Below are 21430 nucleotides of genomic sequence, written 5' to 3' on the forward strand. Positions count from 1 at the left end.
GATATTCAGCAGTCAATGAAATACTCTTATTATATTTTTGTAAGTACATTATATAAGGAGTTACAAGTACTTGTGTCCATGTTTTAGAGAACACTGCGCCTACAATAGAACTTGTCCTGCAGGATCCCATGTAAGATGAAAATTACTGCAGATTTATCCGAAACTGACTATATGTAAGCCTAAGCTATATGACAACAAAACAGGCACTTATAACTGCTTATAGTCGGTATGATAGCTAGCTAAGTTAGTGAAGGTAGGTAATAATGTTGGAAATCCTTAAGTTTGTGATTAGTTTATTTATTTATTTAATCAATCAATAAATCAGTCTACATTTTGAATCATGCAGGCCTCTTATAATTTCTGTAGGATGTCATCAATCCTACAGGACAGTGTGTGGACAAACCTACAGGACTCCTGCAGCAATATCCTGTTCTGTGGGATTTTCATTCTGTCTTGCAGGATTCCTGCATGATCCCCCGCACTGTCATTTTTTTTTGTAAGCGTTTTATTCTAACTATCCCATAATGATCCCGGCACGAATGCTACTGCGGTCGTACTTTTTGGTCCCGCTCGAGCGCCGTAAGCGAAAATCCAAAGTGCATAGTGAATGTTTTTCTCTTCAGTCGCTGAAACTGACTGAAGTCCTGCAGAAGTGAACGAGAGTAAACGCGTTTGTTCCTCCAGACGCGCGCGAAGCAGGTAAGAGTAAAGAGTTCATGTAAGAGTTTCACTGTGAGAGACTTACAGTCATTCTACCGATGTAAACAAACACAGCAGCTTCGAACGGATATGAAGATATTTCTGTTTTATATCTGCATGAAGGAAATAGCACACTGTATTCAGTTGTATCTTATTGCAGTAATGAGAGTGAGATTAACTATGACAGTAATGAGGGGAGTTCACCCAAATATTAACCCGTGTGTGTGCTTGTGTCTGTCTGTCAGTGTGTGGGTGGGTGTTTGTCTCTCTGTGTGTGTTTCTCTCTCTCTCTGTTTCTCTCTCTCTCTCTCTCTCTCTCTCTCTCTCTCTCTGTGTGTGTGTGTGTGTGTGTGTGTCTCTCTCTCTCTCTCTCTCTCTCTCTCTCTCTCTCTCTCTCTGTGTGTGTGTGTGTGTGTGTGTTTGTTTGTGTCTCTCTCTCTCTCTGTGTGTGTGTGTACCTCATACTACTAAGCAACAGTGATTAGAGGATTAAAAAAAGAGGACAGGAAATGACATGGTTAATTTGTACATCATTGTAATGTTCAATCATTGTTTAATAAACACATTCACCTTTTTCCAAGTCTTCATTTGTCACTCTTTATATGTATATATATATATATATATATATATATATATATATATGTATATGTATATGTGTGTGTGTGTGTGTGTATACACTACCGTTCAAAAGTTTTTTAAAAGAAGTATCTTCTGCTTACCAAGGCTGCATTTATTTGATTAAAAATACAAACAAAAACAGTAATATTGTGAAATATTATTCCAGTGTAAATCAGCTGTTTTCTATGTGAATATAGGCTACAGTAAAGTGTAATTTATATCCTGTGATCAAAGCTGAATTTTCAGCATCATTACTCCAGTCTTCAGTGTCACATGATCCTTCAGAAATCACTCTAATATGATGATTTGATGATCAAGAAACATTTATGATTATTATCAGTGTTGAAAACAGTTTTTTACATTTTTATTTCATGATGCTTTGATGAATAGAACGTTGAAAAGAACAGCATTTATCTGAAATCTAAAGCTTTTGTAACATTAAACACTACCGTTCAAAAGTTTGGGGTCAGTAAGGATTTTAATTTTATTTTTGGGGGAAATAAATAAAATAAATCAATACTTTTATTCATCAAGGATGAGTTAAACTGATCGAAAGTTACAGTAAAGACATTTATAGTGTTAGAAAATATTCTATTTTAAATAAATGCTGTTCTTTTGAACTTTCCATTCATCAAAGAATTTTGAAAAAAAAAATTGTACACCACGGTTTTCAACATTGATAATAATAATGAATGTTTCTTGAGCATCAAATCATCATATTAGAATGATTTGTGAAGGATCATGTGACACTGAAGACTGGAGTAATGATGCTGAGAATTCAGCTTTCATCACAGGAATAAATTACAGTTTAAAATATATTAAAATAGAAAACAGTCATTTTAAATTGTCATAATATTTCACAATATTACTGTTTTTAATTTTATATATATATATATATAGCAATAATATCGTACCGTGGACTTTACACCGAGGTATTATTTATGATAGGCCTATCAGTTTTTTATTTTTTTATTTTCATTTTAAGTTTAGTAAATTTAACTACTTCTTTAAAAAGCATTATTTTGTTTTTAGATTGTAATGTTGCAATGTGAGAATGTAATGTGATTTGACCCCTTTTTTGGATAGACTGCTTAAATAGACTGCAAGGTTACATTCACTATGTTTGTTTTCAACATGAACATTGTTTGTAGGACAATATTGATCAGGATATAATATTTTTTGTTTTTATTAAATAACGATTTTTTTTTATTATTCAAATATATAAAAAAGAAGTAAATACTGAGATTATACCATCCATCGCCATTTAGCCCAAAAATTCAGATTTCTTTGGCAATTGGCTATTGGCCAACCCTACCTTATGTTATGCTTTAAATGCTGAATTTTCCATTTTTAGCTTAGCAGTAGGCTAATGATACATTATTATCACTGTTAAATGGTTATTTAACAATTAAGCCTACATTTAGTCCTGCATTAATAATTCAGTTGGTTTGCGCCCTCCCAAATTTTTTAGCAACAGCCGCCACTGCCGGTTACTTAGGTACCGGTTCCATATGGGCGTCCGGTTTCGGTACACAACCCTAGCTGTCGCTCTGTCAGTTCATCACGATCTCACAAATTTTAATGAAGCTGCCAACAATGCACAATAAATCTCTTAGGCTACGTCTACATTAATCCGAATACATTTGAAAACAGCTTTTTTTTTTCTCTCACAAAAGCTCACTGAGATGAAACAAACGGAAAAATAGATGATGAAGTTATCGCACAATTCCTCTGGCAGGATCATTTTATTTAGCAAAATATCTCAGCGTTCACTGATGCGTCCAGGTCGCACTCAGTCACCATATGTTTGGTCTAAAACGCGACTGCTCTCATGTTTTGCCGCAAATGTAAGTGAATTTTCTGTCATCTTTGTACATTTTAGCAACAGTGTGAAAGTGAATAGCACATAAGAGGCACAATACCGGAATAAACATGAATATATATCGGTACAATATGTGTCACATGACTAAACATGTGTCATCGTTTTCAAATACCTCCGGTTTGACAGTCACACTACAATGCCACAACGGCGTTTTCAAATACCGGTTAACGATACTTTTTTCGGTACCAATTTTATGAAAATAAACAAATAAAATCCGTTTTAACAACATTACATTAACGTTACCTCAAACGCTGGCTTTATTTTTTTCAGTTTGTTGACTTTTTAAGACTCATATTTTGAGTCTGTAAAAAAGCACCAATGCTAAAGTTTTTTATGTATCCTTATCATTTAACAACATGTATTCTTTACTTAAATGAGATTGTTGTTTCTGCCTTTACTTAATGCATTGTTTAACAATGAAACTGAATGAAAATTTAATTGAAATGCATTGCTTACACACTCAGTCACCTTTGATAACGGATCACTCTAAATTGTAATTTAGACATGCATTTTCTGTAAAGCTGATTTGAAACGATATGTATTGTGAAAAATGCTATACATATAAATGTGAATTTAATTAAATATAGGCTACTGGGGGGCGAGATATATGCCTCGCGCTCAGCACACGTAAAGCTTGCTGCAAAGCACTGGCAAAAGTAGCCTAGTAATGATTATGAATGTGTCAGGGAAAAATAGCAAGGAGACAATTTAATTGTTTATTAATAAACTAGTGTTTTCTGAGTCAGTGTTGGCTGCAAAGATGAAGATGACTCGTCATTCCTGCAGTGTAGTGAACGTGCACGTGCCTATAGAGAGAAATTCACCTTTTATTTGGATTACATAATCAAACTATTTGCTTTGAATTGGTTTATTTAACAGTAGACATATTTTAAGCTTCTATAGGCCTATTTCCGATGCTGTGAGCTGCAGGCACCCCGTCGAATGGCAAGCAGACCCTCCCTATCAGGTGATTAAATCACTGAAGCTCCCGCTCATCCAGCCGGCAGGGCTTATCCGTCTGATGTTGTGAGCTACAAGCTCCCGTTGGATGCTGCGTGAGCCCTCCCGGTTGGGCGGTCGGAATCACTCGCAACCCGGATTTATCTGTCCGGGCCCTGTCCGTCATCTCGTTTATCCGCTGGCAGGGGCTCGCCGTCCGATACCATGAGCTGCTGGCTCCTGTCGGAGGCGGCACAGGGTCTCCCAGTCATCTGGTTTAAATCACGCTGCTCCTCCTTCATCGGTCGGTGGGGCCCACCTTTCCGATGCCGTGACCTGCTCCCATTGGAGGCTGCATGGGCCCTTCCGGTTAAACATCTAGACTTTTTCCCGTTTTTTTCCGAATCGCCGGCCCACCAAACTTCGACGCTCGTTTTTTGGGGGGTATTTTAGTCTGGCGGCTGTCCTTCTGCTCATTTGCTTTATTGGGGGAGTACTCTGGGTTCGGGGCAAACTGCGAGCTCGGAGCCCTCCCCTCGGACAGCACGCCAAATACACATATCCTTTACTCTATCTAATTATATGCAAGTGTGAACTTGTGAAATGCCCGAAATCATAGGCAAATTGGTGTTTGTTCACACGAGTGACGATCACGCAGTGTGAATTATCAAGATCTGAGAGAATCACTGATGAGTCGCTGATGCCCGTGAGAACTCTGGGAGGAGTTATAGACCAGAATATCAGTATTTTAATAGATATACAGTATTTACAATTATATCAAACAGAAACAAAGCACAAACATTTGCTTGACCAGCCGCAACAGCAGCACATTGCAAAATTATTTACTTACCCCCAACTCTCTTAGCAGAACACAGAGTCTTTGCTCCCCGCATCTCCCCAACCATTTCCTCCTGCATAATCTGTTGCACAGACAATTTGGATCGCAAATCTTCTTGCAGGCTATCATTTTTAATAACAATTTGAGTCTCACGCACGCGTGATCTTGCGTTATTTCCTTAATACTTCTCGCATGTGTTTGGTTGTGAAATGTAGTCTGTGGACCAGACAGAAGTTGTCGGTGATTCTTTCTTTTGTAAAGTTATGCGATGTGAAAGCCCCTTTCGCGGATCCATCGTGCAGTGTGAACACACCAGCAGCTGAATGCTGCCCCAGATAGCCACGCAGTGTGAAAAGAACAGTGACCCGACTACTTTGAAAATCGTGCAGTGGGAACTTGGCATTACTTACATTATGTCTACACTTTGTTTGTAAATGAGAGCCTGCATAACTGCACTGAATAAAAACTCTGGCTTTTTGAGCGCTGAGTGGATTCTGAAAAAACGTAAACACCTCTGATTGGCCACTGCGATCATGAGATCAACAACTATGTGATTGGCTACATTGCTAACCGCTTTAAAAACACGTGGTAATAGATTCATTTGACGTTCTCCAGAGCGCAAACATAAATGTGTACTGGAGCGTTTGCAAATCTGTTATCCAAATCCAATATAATATTACAGTATCAGCTGAGGGTGCTCTTGCTTGTGTTTGAGGGTGCTTAGCACACGTGTGTGTGTGTGTGTGTTTCCGCAGGTGTCCAGTGAGATGAGCAGGTATTATGTGGCGGTGGACGTGGGCACTGCCAGTGTGCGAGCGGCTCTGGTCACTCCGGACGGTCAGGTCAAGCACACAGCAGAGGAGCCCATTGTCATCTGGGAGCCGCATGCGGAGCATTATGAGCAGTCGTCAGCTGATATCTGGAGCAAGTGCTGTCAGACCGTGAAGGTGAGGTGACCATCTGTCCGGCAGGCACATAAACTCTGCATCATCATTGTCTAGGACTCTGTTGGTGTTGTGTTGGTCAAACGGACTGTTTGCGTGTGTTTTCAGAGAGTGACTCAGGACATTGACGTGACGTGTGTTCGAGGGCTCGGGTTTGATGCCACCTGCTCACTGGTGGTTCTGGATCGGCACTTCCAGCCCGTGGCTGTCAATCACACAGGTGAGGCGCGTTCATCACTCGTCCGGAGAGCGTGAGCCGGCTCTCTGACCCAGTGTTACTTGCAGGCGTCCGGGAGAGGAACGTGGTGATGTGGATGGACCACCGGGCCGCAGAACAAGCCGTTCGGATCACAGACACCAAACACAGAGTGCTTCAGGGGGTCGGCGGGGTGATGTCGCCCGAAATGCAGCCGCCCAAACTACTGTGGCTCAAAGAGGTGAGGAGCGCCGGGATCCTGAGGAAGAGCGAGAGGACTATAAACACTTGTGTTTCAGACGCTTGTTTCTTCTTCTGCTGTTAGAATCTGCAGGAAACCTGTTGGAAAGAAGCGGCACATTTTTTTGACCTTCCAGACTTTCTGTCCTGGAAAGCTACAGGGTCCTTATGCAGGTGAGATGCAGGATCCGCACAACTGTTTCATAGACGACATTCATTCGGTGATAAAACACCTTTAGGGCCGTCTACAAAACCGCTGATGCAGCTCAATATATGTAGTTGACTATAGTAATATATATGAAATTACTTCTTTAAATCAGATCCATCACTTCCACCACATTAGCCAAGTCAAAACTTTAAAGGGGAAATGAAGCAGTCAGTCAAGTTTACATGATTTACAAGATGGATTTCCACTATAATCAACAATTATATAAGAAACATGACAAATGTAAACATGTAAAAGAAAGGCTCTAAAGGCTCTGGCTGAATGTAGGAATATCCCGACATCAGACTGTCTACACCACTGTGTTTTGACCGCGAACAACTAACGTTAGGTACAGTCATTATTAGCTAACAGCTGTAAGCATGAACTAGCTAACGCTAACTTAGTGTTTAGCTAACTTAGTGAAGTTTATTAGTACCAGACAAAAAGACGACGTCTAACGTTATATGTTAACAAACTGCACATGGAAACATTGTTCGCGATGTCTGCCATCATATTCCTGTCTCTTGTCAACACCATGTGACAAGATCACTGCATCACCATGGCGCGCACATTTACCATGCTGTGCCGGGAGGTAGACGTGTTGGAAGTGGCAATGCTTTCCCTGAAGGATGTCAGAGCAGAGACACTGCAGCGTACCATCAATAGCTGGTAAGTCAAGCTAGCTTTAAAGGGTTAGTTCACCCAAAAATGAAACTTCTGTCAGTAATTACTCGCCCTCATGTTGTTCCGACCCCGTAAGACCTTCGTTCATCTTCGGAACACAAATTAAGATATTTTTGATGAAATCTGAGAGCTGGATCACTCCTCCATAGGCTTCTAAGTGATTGGAACTTGCTGGCCCAGAAAATGTTTTAAAGAGAGCGTTAATATAGTCCAAGTGACTACAGTGACTCAACCTTAAGTTTATCAAACGACGAGAATACTTTTTGTGCGCAAAAAAACAAAAATAACGACTTTATTCCACTATTCATTTCCTTCTTTCTGGGCCTCGAGTTAGTTTACGTAGTGTAATAGCGCAGCGCGTCTGTGTTGCACGTCACGCGTAGGCTCACTATTGGCTGACGCTGGTCATGTGTGTGTAATTACTGACAGAATTTTCATTTTTGGGTGAACTATCCCTTTAACCGCCGCCGAATGTTGACAAGAGACAGGAATTTAACACATTTTTAATAATACTTGACTAAAAGACGTCAATTTTCCTCGGCCGGACATCAATGTATATGCAGAAAAATCTGTTGATCTGTTTTTAAGGCGCGGCTCCTTTAAGGCTTGTTAGTAAACTCCCACTGTTGTGATTGACTAACTTCATTGCATGCGACTAATGTTGCGTTCGGAGTCATGTCGGATATATAAATCATATTTATCAGCTGAATGCACATAAACGCCACCACAAAGTTGTTATTACGAGAGGGAAACTGAACTTTCGGGATGCCCAGAGTTTCTGAGTCAGTGAGAATATGCTGGAGGCAATAGATGCAGCATCTGTACTGAGAGTTAATGTGTTGAAATTAAATTAATAAATTGCATTTAAAAATGCAATAGTGCTGTTCAATTATGATAGAATATGTAACAATTACATTTACAGCACCTTCATAAATGTAATAAAAACATGAAAATGCAAAAAACTGCTTATGCGCTTTCTTTATTCATCGCTTTGTAGAAGTAGAGGTAAAAAATCAGCATTTTTTGTAGAAACGGTTCATCGCCATCTGTCAACCAGAGGGACTTGAACACATCTGATGTCATCATTGCGACTTCCCAACTCGTAAATACGAAATTCAGAGGACTCAAACGCACCAGTGTTTTGAAAACATTATCCATATAAACGGTGATTTACAGACAAAGCATAATGAAATAACTTACTGACGGTTTGTGATGCAGCTGCTGTCAGATCAAATACAGTCTTCATCTGTCAGCAAAACTCTCCATTACACTGTGCCTCGTTTACAAAACAATCTGCAGTCAAATGCTCTGAACAAACATACGTTTGATATCTTGACCCCTTTAAAACGAGACATAAAGAGAGTTATGTTATCCACACAGCATGTCTTGCTCTCCTGATGCAGGTCTCTCTGTACCCTGGTCTGTAAGTGGACGTATTCCCCTTCTGAAGGCTGGGACGACACCTTCTGGAGCGCCATCGGCCTGGAGGACCTGATGGAGAACAGCTACTGTAAAATCGGTGGGAGAGAGTAAAGCTCAGGTGTCTGTGTGTGTTCAGCCGGTCGTGTTGACTGATAGTGTGTGTGTGCGCAGGTGAGCAGACGTGTTGTCCTGGGACTCCTGTAGGACGAGGACTGACCGCAGAGGCGGCTGCAGATCTGGGCCTGAGACCGGGAACGGCTGTGGCCGCTTCACTCATAGACGCACACGCAGGAGGATTAGGTACAATACGCCATGCCAGCTGAGTGCTAATGCAGCGCTCGCTCATCCACGGCTCTTTGAAATGAAGAGAAAACTGTGTCATAATGAGCGCGTTTACACTGCGTTAAATACGGTGTCACTCCACTTCTGTTTGAGTGTTTGACCTTCGACAACCCGCGTCACTCCTAAATAGATCAGGTCTATATATATATATATAATATCTGCATAATGTGAGCATAACTAGTTGATGTGCGTCTTGTTCACAGATGTTGATGCTGTCAGCTGAACCTCAGAGAAACAGGGCTGTAACAATAAGCAGGAACACTTTAATGTCCTCATAATATCCACTGCAGCATCAGCTCTTTTCTCTGTGTCTGAAATGCTTAGATCAAGGATTCAGTCTCTCTAAACCCCGCCTCTCTGAGAGCTGCTCTGCTCTGATTGGTCAGATGGCCCAGTCTGCTGTGATTGGTCAGAAACCAAACCCTCATTATCATATGTGAATCTCAGCTCTTGATACACAGTGATACGAACAGTAACGATGGCGTGGGTTTTACCGTATCAGGATGTGAGACTGGAATTACTGACGACTCGTTTCGGTTCAGAAGCACTTTCTTTTTGGAGACAAAAACTCCATTTATCGTAACTTTGATCATTGAAACTCACATTCACAAACATCTGTATTACACACTACATTACAAAAAGCATAATAAGGGCTTTTTAAACGCAATTGACACAGGAGGAGCATTGCAGTGTGTGTGTGCACCTTATGGCCCTGATGTTTAGTCGGCCTCTTCTTGGTTTCATCACAGTGTTCCTGTAATAACTGTCCTGACCTGCTCAAATCTAAACCTTCAGACTAGTGGAAAGAAAACAAGTGTTTATTTGATTGCACTTTATCTATTAGAGTCTGTAGATTTCAATCTTAAAGGTGGTGAGTTCGAGTCAGAAATCTCCACTTCAGCAGCTTCACACACGCCAAAATGTTATATATCATTCATTTATCATTCACCACATTTATGCAACATTTTACATTTATACAACTGCTAAAAACATGGTGAAAATGTATTTGTTTCTGTCTGTTGACAGTATTTTCTGATTTATGGAGTGATAAAAAAAAATCCCCGCTGGAAAAAACTGTAATATGTCAACAAAATCAAACAAAAATTATGAATCTGGCTTTATCCAGTGTTCAGGTTTCTGGGCAGGAAATATATGCAAATGAGTCCATATTTAATTAGTGACTCATTTGCATATTGCAATACAAAAACAATTGTGTTATTGTACTGTGATTAATCAGCTGGGTAAGTATCGTGAGATCTGTGAGTTTAAATTTATGTTGTAGTGTGTTATAGTGTCAGTAATATTTTCTGTCATTTCATTGTCTTGCTGTAGGGGTCATCGGGGCCGATGTGAGGGGACACCAGCTGCCCTGTGAAGAGCAACCGGTCACGTCCCGTATGGCTGTCATATGTGGGACGTCCTCATGTCACATGGCTGTGAGCTTCAGTTCCTGTACGTACGTGTGTGTGTGTGTGTGTGTTCAGAGAGTGTGATTGTTGATGTCAGCGTGTGTCTGTATCTCTCAGGTGAGCACACAGCCGCTGTTCGTCCCCGGGGTCTGGGGCCCGTATCTGTCCGCCATGCTGCCGGATCTGTGGCTTAATGAGGGAGGTCAGAGCGCCACAGGACGACTGGTGAGTCAATCACATCTATCGTTAATATGGAAGGAAATCCCAGAATGGACTGGACAAAATACATATAGATTTCTTTCAATACTGAAAGCATAGTTGCAAAACAAACCAGACTAAGAGACCATTCACACAGAGCTTAAAAATGTGCTTAAAAATGCAAGATGGAGCGCAGTGGAATGGAAAAACACACTCTGTGTGAACTGGCCCCTACCTCAACATTTATTATATCACATCTCAAACCAAGAAAAACAAATATATGTGAACAATTTTCAATTTCCTGCAGTGGAAACGAGTGAAGCCTCGGCACTCTACAGCGACAAAGAGCCTGATTGTTCGGCGTGATCCCCAGCCAGCTGACTCAGTGCGCTGCAGCTGTTCTCACTGTCTCCCCAGCGTTCATCCAGCGAGCACATTTCAAAAGAGCTTTTTTTTTAAAAGAGCAAGTTCGCGACGTTGTTGCAAATGTCACACCACAAGTGTGGTACATGCAGTGCCCCTCTGCATCCCGCCGACCTTCGCGTTGCCTGTCTGGGGAAATCCCAAGCAGAAGCCGCGATCACCGAGACGAGCTGCTCTCACTGCGGGAGCATGTCTCTCTCATCTCTCCGCTCACGGATCGCTTTCTTTTCAGCCGAGGGCCGAGGGCCGAGCGATTGGATGTAAATGAGCTCACGCCGCCTCAGATCCCGCGTGCTTCATTTTCTCCACATAGAGAGATCTCACCGGTGCTGTTTACCCACACAGACCAGCGCCCCTCGTGTGAACTTAGCGACCTTGTCTTGTTCTGCGGATCTGAAGAAGATTTTCACAGGCTCAGTGTATGACCCTGCGGCTAAACCTGACTGAAATTAAGGACGCAGACAGAACTGCCTTCCTCGATTCACCAGTCTCCACCACCGGTCTCTTTGGCCCCGCGGTAGATGGCTTCGCCGAGCACTTCACAGCGTCGCAGGAGGCGTCGCAGGCCTTGCGACACTTACTGCCCAAGTGCTCCAGCTCTGCAGCACCGAGTCGCCAAAAGTCAGCAGCGACTCAGCAGCCAGCCAAGCCAGTACCTGCGACTGCTCAGCCACAGCCAGTGTCTGAGCATCAACACCAGGCTTAGCGCTTTCCTTCTAAGCGCCAGGGACCCCGGTGAGAACTTTCCAAAGGATGCTATGCCTGATGGCCTCCACATCAGCAGTGCTACCACTGGGCTTGCTGCACATCACATGCTCCCACTGCAGCACTGCAGACCTACTTCCGGCTCCTGGTCCGGACAAGTGGCTGCATATAAACTGCCTGGAAATGCTGGCTGTTTTTCTGGTCCTCAAAACCTTCCTACCAGACCTAAATGGACATCGCGTCTTAGTCCTGTCGGACAACATGGCGATAGTATCCTACATAAAACCAACAGGGTGGACTCAGGTTGAAGCCTCTGTACAGGCTAGCCAGACATCTCCTCTTTTGGGCACAACGCAGCCTGCACTCGCTGAGAGCGATGCACGTGCCGGCTGATTGTCTCGAGACAGCATGTCTGCTCCCTGATTCAGTGTGTCCCTGGGAGAATGGGCCCTCCACCCCCAGGTTCAAACAATTTGGAGTGTCTTTGGCAGGGCAGAGGTCGACCTCTTCACCTCCGAAGACAACTCTCACTGCCCAATATTCTTTGGCCCACGAATGGCCCAACCTTCCTCTTTATGCTTTTCCCTAGTCGCGCTCCTCCCTCAAGTCATCAACAGGATCAGAGAGAGCTACACTGTTCTTCTGGTGGCCCCCCTCTGGCGGACCCAGTCTTGGTTCCCCGAGATGATTCAGCTGCTAGCAGCAGCACCATGGCCAATACCCCTGAAGAAAGACCTCCTTTCCTAGGCGAACAGGACGATCTGGCACCCCCAGCTCGAGCTGTGGGCCCTCCATAAGAGTGTCCTAAACACTATATATGAGTCCAGAGCCCCATCCACAAGACGCCTCCACATACTTAAGTTGTCTGTCTTCTCCAAATGGTGCTCAGCACGGAGCCAAGACGCTACTTCATGTGAAGTACCGCTGGTATTTTCCTTCCTACAAGAGCTGCTGAATGTGGGTCATACCCCCTCCACGCTCAGTCTATGTGGCGGCCATAGCAGCGTTCCATGCTCCTGTGGCCGGCCAGCCACTGGGTAGAAGCAATTTGATTGTTCGCTTCCTGAAGTTGGCAAGGAGGCTCAACCTGCCTCGCCCCCTCACAACACATTCCTGAGACCTATCAGTCCTGTTACAGTCCTCAGGGCCCTCAAGGGGCCCCCATTTTAGGCGCTACAGTCGGCCAAATTAAGGGCACTTTCGCTCAAGATCGCACTTGCTAGACTTAGGCCCTGTCCCATTTCTCCCCCCTTAAAACTTCTACTTGGTTTTGAGTGCCCTCGAAAGTAAAGTTCCCTCAATGAGGGAAGTGCAGTTGAAGATCTTTCCCTATGAAATGGGACACCACTATATGCAAATTAGCGCGGCAAACCTCACTACTTCACGCGCAGCAAACCTCACTGCGTCACGCGCAGCGTCGACGTGTCTACTATTACTACTATTTTCATTCAGAAAATTTAGACGCTGCCACTTTAAGACCGAATGCAGATCTAATAATACACATTTTCTCCCAACTATTCCACAACTAACTCCCATTTAAGACATAAACTGTGTTAAAGTGAATCTCCAAACCGGTCATTTAGCCATATTTTTGTCTGTATTTGATCGTTTAGACGTGCACATGAAACCCAAAGTATAGTTTGCTTGTCTAGTTGCAGTCCGTTTCCGAACGCGCGCCGCCATGGGAACACGGTCAACGTCTCTTGCGCGGATCATTGCTTATAATAGCTCTTTTTACAATCAAACACCTCCTGCAATTTAGAATCAGCAGACACTGCATTTTACAACAATCACTGATTGTGCTCAGTGCTGTTTGGGTTTAACGTTAGGGAAAAGTGACAGCGCGCTGTGAAGAAAAAGATGAAGCACTAGACGAACGCGGCTAGTTTTTAATAGTTTTACCTCACATCTTCTTTTTATAATCCTTGGAAGCCAAAATCGAAAATAAAATTAGATGAACTACCCAGATCAGATGTATATTTGATGGGCAGACTCTCTCGAAGCACTCGGCAGATATCATCAACATCGTATAGATAGCTTCGTGAAATATTTTCTAACATTAGTGTTCAAAACTTAACAGTCCTTTGGATGTGCATCAAACTAACATATTCCAACATATTTAGAAATTTTAACATGCTTATTTGCGAAAAATATATCTACAATTCAATTGCTCCTTTCCAGCGGTGTCCGCCATCTTGTTTAAAATATTTTACCGGCTTGCTGAGTCCGCAAGGTATCCTGGGTAATTTCATCTTCCACTTCGTTTTAAGCCTGCATCGGACCGCACTATGTTTTGAGGGTTGATTTTAAGGGGAGAATAGCACTCCCCCTTGCTCTTTGGAGTATTGGGACACCCTACACCCCTACACGAGAACGCGCAAAAACAAGGGTTAGGGCAGAAATCTAGGGTAAGGGGAGGTATTGGGACAGGCCCCTAGTATCGGTCAAGCAAGTGGGCGACTTACAATCGCTCTTCGTCAGCGCTTTATGCCTTGAGTTTGGGCCTAACGACTCTAAGGTCGTCTAAGGCACGGCTATGTGCCAAAAGTGCTTTCGACCCCGTTCAGAGCACAAGTTATTTCTCTCTCTGCACTTCCTCCTTCGGAAGACGAGCGACAACTTCACTTAGTCCCTGTGAGGGCCCTAAGAGTGTATATAGAGCACTCCGCCCAGTTTAGACAGTCGGAGCAGCTTTTTGTTTGCTTCGGTGGCAAAGATTGTCCCGCGATGGACCCCATCGCTTTAGCCTACGGCTCGACGGGCCTCCAATGCCTCATCGGTGTCAGAGCACACCACCAGAGGCATGGCCTCTTTCTGGGCGTGGTCCAGTGGTGTGTCTATCTGTGCGGCGGCAACTTGGAGGTACCTGAGCTGCATGCACAAAAAACCTCTGAAAGAGCTCGACCCACCATAAACCTCACTGCTGGCGCCGACTACTGTCTGAGCCCCTTTTGATCGGGCGCTATATTGCCCTCTTAGCCCTACTGCCGTCTGGGCCCTTGTCCAAGCATCCCAGGCTAGAGCTGTAGAACATGTCGTTCTGCTTTAACATAGCACAACGTGATTGGACTAAGAAATAAAGCAAATACTTCAGTCAAACATACAAAGTCAGCGCTCTAGTCTAACGATGTTTAAGTCAGCAGGACTCATCAGTGGCATCTGGTCCCTGTAAAAAAAACAAAATAAAATGTGAACATACTGATATCAAGAGAAACTATAGTTTATAGGGCTGCATGATTTTGGGAATAAATTTTAGATTTTTCTGGTTAAAATTGCTATTTAAAAATTACAAGGCTATATATAATGAACACCAGGTTTGTTGTGCCTTGTAGGCATATACTTGTATGCCTGCATACAATAATAACAACAATAGCCTACAGCAGACGGCCTATAAATGGTTAAAAAGGAACACTTCAGTAACACTACACTAGAGACAAAAGATATGGATTATCATATGTTACTTAAAATGTTTCCATTCGTTATGACGTTATGAAATGAGATTGGAGTAAAAACATGAAGCCTAATGTTTGACGCGTTTTGTGTTTCAAACTCACAGCGCGAGTGACTCAAACTCACAGCGCGTGCAGAGAACATTAACTGAAGCGATCGAGCCGCTCCAGACTATGAAACATTGTTACCACATTATACATATACGTTTGAGCAGATATCCACAAACACCGTATTTAACAGTCAACACGGTTCTAAACATTATAATATTCACCATATTAGAGTAAACACTCATACTAGCCTAGGCTACTTTTATATCATGCTGTGTTTTATTATCGAACATAAAAGATCCTCGTGTCGTACGTAAGGGATAATGTAGAGCGAGGCGGTTGTTATTGCGAATACAACCCCGACAGGCTGATCAGGACCCCGACGCGAAGCGGGTAAACCTACCAAATAAATCAATAATTTGACTCAAAATATTGATTTTAAAAAGGAGTTTATTTATTTAAAAACGATTGTATTGCTTCCGCTAAAGAAAATAGTCCGTTCCGTCTCTACGGTTAGAATCCTGCGTCCATAGCAACGCTCTGTTTTTCATGGCAACAGTGTGTAATACTTAGCAGCGGTCTGTTATCAAGAAATAACAGACTGCATTCTACATTAGAATTCAACCAAGCCATGTAATAAATGTATATAAATTTCGCATTGAAAGGTTGCCTGCCTGTCTATAGTTCATATTTCATCATGTTTCCGTCGATTTCATACATTTTAGTCTAGCAACAGTTCAACTACAATGTGAAGTTTATGCAACAAAAGCACTCTAATATAATTCAGAATACTTTTCTTACCTTAAAATCTTTTTTGTCTTCAAATCGCGTTCTTCTCCTTCTGAGGTAAATCCAATGTTAGCTCACAGCGTGTCTCTGTCAAACTCGACGAAAAGCAGAGGAATGATGAAGTTTGGTGCTTTGTTTTTGAGGTAATGAGGGCGTCCCATTCCTTCACGTGGACGATTTGCATGTCAATCTCTTTTGCGCTTGTGGGTGTGGACACATTAAATCTAATGAGCAAGCACTCGAGAAACTGGACATCTTGTTGGTTTCATACAAATTACTTAAACAGAGAATATTTGTTTTCGTTTTGAATGTGATAATTTAAAAGTACTTAAATGTATATAAAGATATATTGCTCATATATGTGTGACAAGTATTCGCTGAGTTTTGTTTCAGTTTATAGAAATGCTCAAGAAAAAAAGTTCACAGAGACGGAGAGGCAGAAAGTACACCCTGTTTATTTTCTTTATTTTACAAAAATAAAGTCTTTTATGTCTTTTTTCATATTTGTTTTTTCTGTATGACCATATATGACCATAAAAGTAATTTAAGTCTATTGTGATACTATGTGAAGAAAATCCAGCAAAATGCGCCGGCGCGTTTGCCGACCCCAGAAGGTTAATACGCTGATTTCACGCAGCCGTTATTTTGAAATCGAAAGCGAGGCTCCGGTGGGAAGAAAACCGGAAGTGTCGCCTTTAATCATAGGAGAGTCTTGAATGCGATGGCGTATTGTTGTGTTTAATGATGTTGTGTCAATTCTAAAACTGTACATACATTTCTTTAATACTTTAGACTATATACAGTGAAATTCATTTATAAATAAAATAAATTTTTTTATATAATTCAGAAAGTAAAAAAAGAAGCAGGAATGAACTATATACATATCCTATATTGGATATTAACATCCAAAAGTGTAAATCGCGGCAGCAGCTTCAGGTTGGTAGTCCAAAGGCATTGTTGTTTATCTTTACTTCCGGGGTTTTTCCCACCGGAGCCTCACTTTCGATTTCAAAATGGCGGCTGCGTGAAATCAGCGTATTGGTTAGTTTAGTTGATTGGTTGGTTGGTTGTTTCCTTGGTTGATTGGTTGGTTCGTTTGGTTATTTTTTATTTCTGGTTGGTTGTTTCCTTGGTAGTTTGATTGATTGGTTGGTTTTTTTGGTCGTTAGGTTGGTTGTTTTCTTGGTTGTTTGGTTGATATTTTAAATTGGTTGTTTGGTTGGTCTAGTTGATTGGTTGGTTGTTGTTTTTTCTTGTTGTGTGGTTTATTGGTTGGTCTGATTGGTTGGTCTAGTTGATTGATTGATTGTTTTTATTGGTTAGTTTAGTTGATTGGTTGATTAGTTGGTTGGTTGTTTTCTTGGTTGTTTGGTTATTTTTTATTTCTGGTTGGTTGTTTCCTTGGTAGTTTGATTGATTGGTTGTTTTTTTTGGTCGTTAGGTTCATATTTTAAATTGGTTGTTTGGTTGATTGGTTGGTTGTTGTTTTTTCTTGTTGTTTGGTTTATTGGTTGGTTGGATGGTCTGATTGGTTGGTCTAGTTGATTGATTGATTGTTTTTATTGGTTAGTTTAGTTGATTGGTTGATTAGTTGGTTGTTTGGTTGATTGGTTGTTTCCTTGGTTCGTTTGGTTATTTTTTATTTCTGGTTGGTTGTTTCCTTGGTAGTTTGATTGATTGGTTGGTTTTTTTGGTCGTTAGGTTCATATTTTAAATTGGTTGTTTGGTTGATTGGTCTGATTGGTTGGTCTAGTTGATTGGTTGGTGGTTGTTTTTTCTTGTTGTTTGGTTTATTGGTTGGTTGGTTGGTTGGTTGGTTGGTAGTTTGGTTGCTTGGTTCCAGACAGTCATCACTGTACTACAGGACATTGTGACAAACGTTACAATAAACACGTTATATATACAGATGATTTACGTGGAAATATATGAATATCTTAATTAGAGGGATGTCATGTGCTTTCAGGTGGACCATGTGGTGAACGGACACGCCGCTTCCCGGCAGCTGAAAGAGCAGGCGGAGAAGAGGTGAGCGTCAGTCGCTCTGATGCGTCTCTCTGATCTCACTCGGTCTGATCGCTGGGCTTTTCTCTGCAGTGGGAAACACGTTTACTCCTGCCTGAACCTCCATCTGGAGCACATGTCTGGAGACGCAGCACAGCTGGAGCAGCTGACGGCCGGCCTGCACATCTGGCCTGATTTCCACGGCAACCGCTCTCCTCTGGCCGACCAGACGTCACGGGGCTCGGTGAGGAACGCTGTGCTTGTTACAGTGCTGATGAAAATATATAATATTTAGTATTTTAGTATTTATACATTATGTACTGCCTTTAATGTTCTATTTATTTTGATTCAATTTAGATTTATTATTAAAACTTGATAACTAGACGTACATTTTCTGCAGAATATTTGAGTGGTGCTTGCTGCGGCAAAATTTGGCACCAGGCAGTTGTTTGGATGTTGTGGGTGGTTGCTAGGGTGTTGCTAGACAGTTTTTTAGGGTAGTAAGTGTAGTTGGTAGGCAGTTGCTAGGGTGTTGCTAGGGTGTTGCTTTTTTCCCTTTATTTGAGAGGACAGAAATGTGGATTTAAGAGGTAGAAAGTACTTTTTTCTTAACGTTCTAGAAAGAATTTTTTTTTACGTTGAATATAATTTCTTATTTTAAACCATTAAAAAAAGACGCATAGTTTTAGCTTTTATAACTAATGTTTGCAGTGGTGGAGAGTTGTTTGATGATGTCACTGCTGGTTTGTGCAGGTTGTTGGACTCACTTTATCACAGACACTGGATGATTTAGCTCTGCTGTATCTAGCAACTCTTCAGGCCATCGCTGTAAGACACACACACACTCTCACTCACTCAGACACACACACTAACTAAGTGTTCAGTATTACAGTGTTAATGTGATTGTGTGTTTCTGTTGTATGAAGCTCGGCACCAGACACATCATAGAAGCCATGAGAGAGGCAGGATATGACATCACAACCCTCTTCCTGTGCGGGGGGCTGAGCAAGAACGCTCTGTTCGTACAGACACACGCCAACACCACGGGTCAGTGCTCACTTGCACACACACACACACACACACACACACACACACACACACACACACACACACACACACACACACACTCATGTATCTGACATGACATGACTAACACCACGGGTCAGTGCGCATCATCTGTGCGTCACATGACTGTATACACTAACGTCACATGGCTGTGACATCATCACACGACTAATATCAGTCCGTCAGCTTTGAGTTTGTTTGTTTGTTTGTGTTAGTTAGTGGATGATGTAGGGAAGGTCAAGGGTCATGAAACCCCCTGTTAAAACCTGTTAAAGATTTCCACAAAACAATTCATGATCACATGCAACAAAATCAACACATATTTTATACATGGTTTCTAAGCTCACGTAAATGTGACGGCTGTAATTTAATGCACAAATAAGTGCTTGCCTTTTATGAAGTGACACACACACACACACACACACACACACACACGCACCGTGTTCCGATCTCAGGAAATGTTCATGATGATGTGAATCTCTAGAGCTGTGAGATCATGAGCAGAACTGACTCCATACATCCACTCAAGTCACATTTAATGATGAAGATCCTGCAGCGTCTCACACACCTGAGGGATGTGTGTGTGTGTGTGTGTGTGTGTGTGTGTGTGTGTGTGTGTGTGTGTGTGTGTGTGTGTGTGTGTGTGTTTCAGGGCTGCCGGTGGTCCTGTCGGCCGAGCCAGAGGCCGTTCTGCTGGGAGCCGCTGTGATCGGAGCCTGTGCTTCATCTGACTGTGGCTCCATACAGGTACAACACTCACACACACACACACACACACACACACACACACACACACACACACACACACACACAGAGACCCTGAGGAACACTCTGTCTCTCTTCTCAGGAAGCAATGATGAAGATGAGCAGAATCGGGCATGTCGTCAGACCAAACCCTGCTCTAGAAAGGTGCCGTTCAATGATGTTTCTCGTAATAAAGCATTAATCCACATGTAGAAGAGATTCAATACAGTCTTAGATCAGGATTCATGTCTCCTGTATGAGTAATGAAAGATTATTGGTCTCTGTGAAGCTTTTACAGAAGGAAGTACGCTGTGTTTCTGCGTCTTTATGATCATCAGAAGGAGTGTGTGGCGCTGATGGAGGATGATGGAGTTTGACACACAGACGGCCAGATTAAACACTAGAAGAGTCTGCTTCAAATGACCAAAAACACAAGATTTTTATTCATCTTAACATTATGTAAGTGTGCAGCCTTTTACACAAATGTAGCAGGAGTGAGGAAAATATCACCAGATAAAACCACTTTATAAACAAGTGTTCGAGCATAACTGGAATCAGTGTTGAAATATGCATTTCAGAGCAATAAAAGGCTTTTAAAAAATCTATTTTACAAGATTTATTCTTTTGTGTGTGTGTGTGAGAGACAGAGAGAGAGACAGAGAGAGAGACAGAGAGAGAGACAGAGAGAGAGAGAGAGAGAGAGACAGAGAGGACCAAAAAAAAAAAAAGTTCCTTGTTTTTATCTTTTCTTTCCTTGGCATTCTATGAAAAGACTTTGATACAATAAGAATGCATAACACATCAAACAAACATAGGGAAATTATAATATTACTAAATATTATTTACTTAACCAAACAAAACGGTGAGAATCAAGTTTTCATTTTCAAGAATCATTTTGTTGTTGATGTTGTAAATTTTATGTATTTTATGCATGAAATCGGTAACGCTTTACAATAAGGTTTCATTAGTTACATTTGTTAACATAATAATGAACTCCACTTCTACAGCATTTATTAATCTTAGTTAATATTAATTTCAGCATTTACTTAAACATTATTAAAATCAAAAGTTGTATTTGTTAACATTAGTTAATGCACTGATTGTGACAACATGAACAAATTACAGTTGTATTATTAACTAAGATAAACAAATACAGTAACAAATGTGTTGCTCATGGTTAGTTCATGTTAGTTAGTACTTGAATAATAAACAAATGAGCCTTATTGTAAAATGTTACTATGAAATCAAAGATATAAATTCCTTACAATTTAGAGTTGGACATTCATTTCACTAGATGTATTTCCCCAAGCTAATAACACTTGCTATGGCCTTGGATAAAAACGATTGACATTGTCAGACTCAGAATGCGGCTGAATTCCAGTTATACTTTATAGTTATAGTTATTATAACTCGCATGCTGCCGCAACTTTTACAGTAGCATGGTAGGATAAATGTAACTTTTCCGTATTAGGTTAATGTTACCTGGTGCTGGTGTAGTTTGAAGACTCCGCGAACTGATGTAGCGCTGCAAAGGAAACTCCGCCTTCCACTTCACCTCCGCCACATGCTTCCGGCAAAAAAAAAAAAGAA

The 21430-nt window shown here is 41.7% G+C and overlaps 1 protein-coding gene across 1 annotated transcript; it reads left to right on the top strand.

Annotated features, from left to right (window-relative positions):
• Positions 1 to 553: 553 nt before the first annotated feature.
• On the top strand, positions 554 to 20446 carry fggy (FGGY carbohydrate kinase domain containing). Its single transcript, XM_084418826.1, has 16 exons — positions 554 to 699; positions 5732 to 5923; positions 6029 to 6140; positions 6206 to 6357; positions 6442 to 6530; positions 8649 to 8764; positions 8839 to 8967; positions 10342 to 10445; positions 10536 to 10643; positions 17994 to 18055; positions 18125 to 18275; positions 18785 to 18859; positions 18958 to 19078; positions 19749 to 19843; positions 19944 to 20005; positions 20130 to 20446. Exons 2-16 carry the CDS (start codon positions 5744 to 5746, stop codon positions 20215 to 20217), a joined length of 1644 nt encoding a protein of 547 aa, XP_084274952.1. The 5' UTR covers positions 554 to 699; positions 5732 to 5743; the 3' UTR covers positions 20218 to 20446.
• Positions 20447 to 21430: the final 984 nt, after the last annotated feature.

The sequence above is a fragment of the Rutilus rutilus genome (genome assembly GCF_951802725.1).
Source record: "Rutilus rutilus genome assembly, chromosome: 9".
Lineage (NCBI taxonomy): Eukaryota > Metazoa > Chordata > Actinopteri > Cypriniformes > Leuciscidae > Rutilus > Rutilus rutilus.